This window comes from Amblyomma maculatum, chromosome 8 (genome assembly GCF_055883805.1).
Source record: "Amblyomma maculatum isolate TAMU_Amacu chromosome 8, ASM5588380v1, whole genome shotgun sequence".
Lineage (NCBI taxonomy): Eukaryota > Metazoa > Arthropoda > Arachnida > Ixodida > Ixodidae > Amblyomma > Amblyomma maculatum.
This window is the reverse complement of record NC_139351.1, coordinates 66197414-66203413: the sequence shown is the minus strand read 5'-3', so window position 1 is coordinate 66203413 and position 6000 is coordinate 66197414. Positions and strand designations below refer to the sequence as shown.

At 46.8% G+C, this 6000-nt stretch overlaps 1 protein-coding gene across 1 annotated transcript in view; it reads right to left on the bottom strand.

Moving 5' to 3' along the window:
• Nucleotides 1-3186: 3186 nt before the first annotated feature.
• Nucleotides 3187-6000, bottom strand: part of LOC146181341 (dehydrodolichyl diphosphate synthase complex subunit DHDDS-like) — a 34810-nt gene continuing 31996 nt past the window's right edge. Inside the window, exon 7 of the mRNA XM_084575769.1 lies at nt 3187-3680. Within this exon, the coding sequence (XP_084431895.1) occupies nt 3471-3680 (210 nt within the window). The 3' untranslated portion in view covers nt 3187-3470. The remainder of the gene's footprint in view (nt 3681-6000) is intronic.

Here is a 6000-nt window from a genome sequence, read left to right as displayed (position 1 = left end):
CTGCCAGCGGAGCCCTGGAATAGGGGCACCGACCACCCAGCTCCTGCGAATATTTACTGATTATATGCTCATTAAAAGTTTTTTCTTTCTCTCTCTCTCTCTCTTACCTCAGCTCACCTCAGCTCTTGCTCCTCTTCTTCGACTAGTATTGCCCACGGCACACTGGCTTGTACCAGCACTGCTGAAAATGACTTGTCCAGACTCCAGCGCATCCCAGCCGCTTAGGTTTCAGTTTTCGGATGCGCATTGAATGGTCAACAAAAGATGCTGCGAGCGTGGATCACAATCGAGTCAGGATGCGCCCCTTCGCAACTGCATATATACTCGTACGGAGTTTCGTTATACGATCCTTACTCGTGAAGTTTGCTTCTGGGAAAGATGGTGATGTCCATGCCTTCTGTTATGTTCCAGCTCGATGGCGCCTCCACTAGAGGATTGGGATATAGGGTGCAGCCAGTTCTCAAAGCAAGCAACAAAGAAAAATGTGTGTTGTATCGAGCGTCCGAGATATCACTGGTTTTCAAAGATTTTAGGTAATTTATTCGCGGGCGTATCATCCTGAAGGACACTTGTACATCTGAAGATATAGTAAAGACTTAAAAGTGCCGGAACTGCCCACCCTCAGGGAGACCTCAATCACCAAATGAGAGAAGGAAAAAGTGGGAGTGAAAAAGAAGTCACAAAGGTGACGTAGCGGAAGGCTTCACATGCGCTACATCCTACAACTACCTTTGCAGCAGTAAGGAAGCTAGGAACTCGTAAGTCGATTATGAGATTGCGTTAAACGTGTAGCTACGCGCCTTGCCTTCTGCGTGTCAATTTCGTGCGTGGCCTGCAGATATTGCTGCAAAAGAGTAATGGACGCGGTGTACGCGCCAAAAGTGGACAGAGCATTTCGGAAGTTTCGGAATAGCATTCTGCATGACGTTACGCTGGTTGTCACATATATCGGCAGTGTATGCAAACGATAGTGCGGCTATAATTGCCGCCTAGTGGCGCCATCTGGTTTTTCATATTTTTGTTAACGCGCACTAATACATCATACGGAAATAAAAAGGTCGATTCACAACTGGGCGATGCTTGACAGCATCGCGATCAAGATTGCAAACGCGATCCGGATGTTTAGGCGCATCATGAATAGGCACAGGGGACTGAGCGAGGACAACGCTATTCAAATGGTCCATGCTTTTGTACTCTGTCACATCACATACGTGGCTGCAATGCTCAACTGGAAAAAGGAACATCAGAGAAGGCTTGAGGTACACATACGCCGAGCTTTCAAGACAGCGTTGGGGCTCCCCGATAATGCCTCCACTGAACTACTCTTACAGCTGGGAGTGCACAATACCCTTGCCGAAATCATCGAGGCACAGCACACGGCACAGATTGCACGCCTATCGAGTATCAAAGCGGGCAGAGAGATTCTCGTTAAGCTCGGCCTGAACACCATAGTAGAAAAGGACAACGTCCTGCAGTTACCTAAAGTCGTGCGAGAAGCAATCAAAGTCTCCCCCTTCCCAAGAAACGTTCACCCGATCCACAATCAAGGAAGAAGGCTCGCCCGCGCCAAAGCCCTCGCTGCGGACGCGGCACAGTTCCCCGACCAGACAGCTTTCGTGGATGCAGCGTACATACCGGGAAAGCATGCCTACTCGGTAGCAGTAGTCGACGGACACGGGCGTACGCGTAACTCACTCACACGTTACACCAAGAAGCCTGAGGTAGCTGAGCAAGCAGCGATAGCACTAGCTCTAAAAGACTCGGACTTCACAACTGTATACAGCGATTCTAGAGCAGCCACTCGAGCTTTCGCCAAGGGCGGGATAGACAAGACGATGCTACGGATATTAGGCGGAAGTAACATCACCGATCACTCCATCGTGTGGTTCCCGGCACACATGGGCAGCTTAGGGGGCGGCCTGCGGAATCTCAATGAGATCGCACTCGAGGCGGCGCGAGGACTCAACGACCGCGTCCCTCCGGTTTCCCCTGCTACTCCCATATCGAGTACAGAGATCAATTATTCACGTACAACGAGCTCACTAAGCACTTTTATCTAGGCAGACGAGCATTTCCCCTCCCGGATAAGAAATTAACCCGCAGCCAATCAGTCACGTTACGCTTGCTCCAAACGAAATCATACCCCAACCCCTGGCGCATGAAGCACATCGACCCAGACTACGACGGACAACATGTGTGTGAACGGTGCAGTGACCGTGTAAACTTAAACCATATGCTGTGTGGTTGTGCATCGAGCGACGCCTACGCCAAGAACAAGGAACGTTGGGACAAAGCTTTAAAAAGTGCTTCCCTACATGATCAGCTTCGGGCTGTCCAGGAGGCCAGCGCGGCGGCGGAGAGCTTCGGGCTCTCTGTGCCGACGTGGGAGCTGCCCTCTACACCTGGCGCCTAGCCGAGTGACCTCCAGGACCCCTACTGTGGGAAATAAACTTTCATTCCCACCTTCCTCCCTTCCCTTCGGCGCGGTTCGGGTGTCCACAGAGCAAGTGTGACAGTTACTGCGCCTTTCCCTTCCTGTGAACCAATTCAATTCAAACCAAACCAAACCTCATGCATGCTGCTGTAGGGGAAAGGTGGCCAAAATAGAAGCCCGATGCGCTGTTTATGAATATCGAACGCAGTGAAAAGCTCAGTAGGAACAAATACTTCCCTCCAAAATGAGACGTCATGCTGAGAAGCGCACCACTTCGTCGTCTTCTGCTTCTCTTCCTTGTCTGCATCACACTGGCATCAATATGATTTCACCGTTCATAAGGCTCCCGAAAGCTAAACTCAGGAAGTGGCGTGTGCAACGAGGGCACACGTTAAGGCTCAATTTCAATTAACTTTTCACAACTGTGCACTTGAAAACACCCTTAACTATTGCCAACATGGCCGACTGGCACTAACTTCCGCAGCGCACGTCAGAAGTCGCTTCTACACTCCTCACAGCTTGGGGTAGTGCTGCAAGACTGCCAGGAACTACGGTGATGGAGTATAGGTCGCGCGCATATTCTTTTTTTTTTTTTTCAAATACATGACACATATACAGGGGACGCCCCAAAAAAGCGCTACGAAAATCAGCCCATATTATTTTGCACGTGGGTATCCTACACAAGAGAAATGGAAGGGGATACAAAGAAGAGAAACAGTGCAGATGTAAACCCCAGCAGCGTGATCCCACCGTTGAAAATCCAGCATTATTTTTATTCAAATCTTAAAGGCAGAGACAGTGCCAGTACATCAATCCTCAGATTAAAACGAGGTATCATTATAAGTATTTTACAGTGTCATTGATGATTAACCTTCAGTGCTGATATTTTCAGCAGTAGAAAGTGCTGCCCTTGTACCTTAAGCAGTGCGCACAGTAGCGCGAATGACGTTTGAGATATTTCGCTTATTCATCAGTAGCTTTCCAGCAAGGAGATGGCATTGAAGGAGTTATAGCGATAGTTGTCGAAATCTACACCCTATGCGTCACTTAACAAGCGTTTCCCACTGGATCTGGAAGGCTTCGGCGATGAATCCGACTTCTGACTTTCCGAACAGCGTCCATGGAGGAGTGCAGTCTTCACCATTTCCACGTGCATGAGGAAAACACGCTGACGAAGAACCGCTTCGCACGAGTCCAGCCGGTCCTTTCCGGAATTCTGAAGATTTCGGTGCTTCTCTTTCACCGCCTAATGTCGTGAATAAGTCGGAAATGAAGTGTACATGTTAGTCGAGCAGAAAATGCACTTTCGTCTGCTTCCCGCCCTGCCTCACAGGGAGACAATCAAACTTTAAATATTACTCACCCATACAGGGCTGCAGGTGCCTTCCTGAATCGCTTCAAAGGGAGGGGGGACGGGGGGGGGGGGGGACACACTCAGCTAACAATTATAGATAATTCTCACTTGCAGGGTCAGGCAGTAACAAAACGTCCTAAATCTAAAACTCTATGTAAAGCAAAGGTAAAAACAAAGAAATAGTGGCCAACATCAATGCCCCGCCGGGGTGGTGCAGTGGTAAGACGCCCGACTACTGTGCCGGAGTTGCCGGGTTCGAACCCGACCGCGGCGGCTGCATTTCGATGGAGGCGAAACGAAGTGGCGTCCGTGTGCTGTGCGATGTCAGCGCACGTTAAAGATCCCCAGGTGGTCGAAATTACTCCGTAGCCCTCCACTACGGCTCCCCTTTCTCTCTTTCCACTTTCACTCCCACCTTCCTCCCTTCCCTTACGGCGCGGTTCGGGTGTCCACAGAGCAAGTGTGACAGTTACTGCGTCTTTCCCTTCCTGGGAACCAATTTAACTTAACTTAACATCAAGTATCTAGTCAAATAATAATAACAATAATCGCTTATTTGCCACCAAGCATATGTGATGGCAGGGCGGCGGGAAAAAAGCTGCTCACAGGCAGCTTGGCCGGCCCACGGCCACTGTTTTTTTTTTCTTTTTTTTTTATTCGGCAGAAACAAGACAGCACCACATCAAAAAAAACATATCGATACACATCAGATCCGCAGGTGAAATGTAATACACGTCGTTTAGATCATGCCCTTATTACAATGAAAACAACAGCAAATGTACGACATTTAAGACCACAATAAAGCATAACATCAAAAAGAATCGCAATATTCCCCCATACTATCAAGGTCCCCCATACTAGCCGACAGTAGTTGAGATGAAATTTAAAAAGAGAGTTGTACAGAAGCAATTTATTTCGCGTTGACAGTTGATGTTTCAAATTCGACCTATCAAGCTAGTGTTATGAGATTGTCCCAAAACCTATGAGAGGAGAACATTACACCGAGACATTTGAAACTCTGTACTATTTCTATTTTGCTGATGTAGTGTTATTGCTTGATGTGGCGCGATGCTATTGTTCACTGGTTGGAAAATTACTAACTTAGTTGCCTGATTATTTACACGCATGCAGTTTGATATTGTCCATGCTTCCAGTGTCACGGTATTATTACATCTGGATATTATTTCTGATAAGTCTTTCCCAGTGACAAAGATGCTAGCATCGTCTGCGTAAATGATAAATCTTACATTGGGATTGATATTTACGATGTCATTAAAGTATACATTCAATAGGAGAGGTCCAAGTATCCTACCTTGTGGTACATCAGAAAAGATACATTTAACAGCAGAAAAGACATTAAATGAATCACTTGCTTTCTCTGGGATACGTAGGACTGTATTAGTTGTAAAGCCTGGCCGCGAATGCCATAACGGTTGAATGTTTGCAATAAGATACTGTGATCCATTGAATTTAAATATGCGGCGAAATATTTTTATTAGTAGTAGTATTATATTATCTGTGCTTAAATATGAACGCGTGACCTTCAAGCTAGGCTTTGCATTCGCAGCTTGTACTGCAAAACACAGATAATCGCCTGCTGGTGAAAAAAAAAAAACGATATCTCAAAGAATAAAACTGTCTCTGGATACATTGAGGTCTGTCGACTAGAAAAGGTCACAAGAAACTTTGCAACTGATATCCTGTTGTCGGCACTGAAATACTGAGGGGGTTATCCGAACAGTACCGCTAGCATATTTTCCAAACAACCGTGCCCAGACTTTAATTATACCTCCAAAGACTCACTGGGCACATTCCATCAACTACCTCTGGTAGCTGACTTGATAGCAGGAATGTTTAATCATTAGAAGCAAAATGCATTGGTCGACGTGTTGAAAAAAAAAGTTTTGTTTTTTATCAACATCCAATCATGTTCAGATGCCGCAGAGCTAATGGGCAAAAGGATCAACAGTCTCTGCTCTTAGGAAGAGATACCAAAACTAACGCCGGAATTAGTTCCGCGTTCTATATAACTACTAGGTCTTGAAAAAAGAACAACCTCTGCGTTTTAAACTCCCTGATCAGCACTTTTAGCACTTCTATTGTGCAGTTCGCAGAGAGGCATACACACCGAAACACGGCCGCCAATTTTTCTCACAGAGAATAACGATGAAGCACACAGCCTACTTATGATAAACGCAGTGCTGGGTCTGTT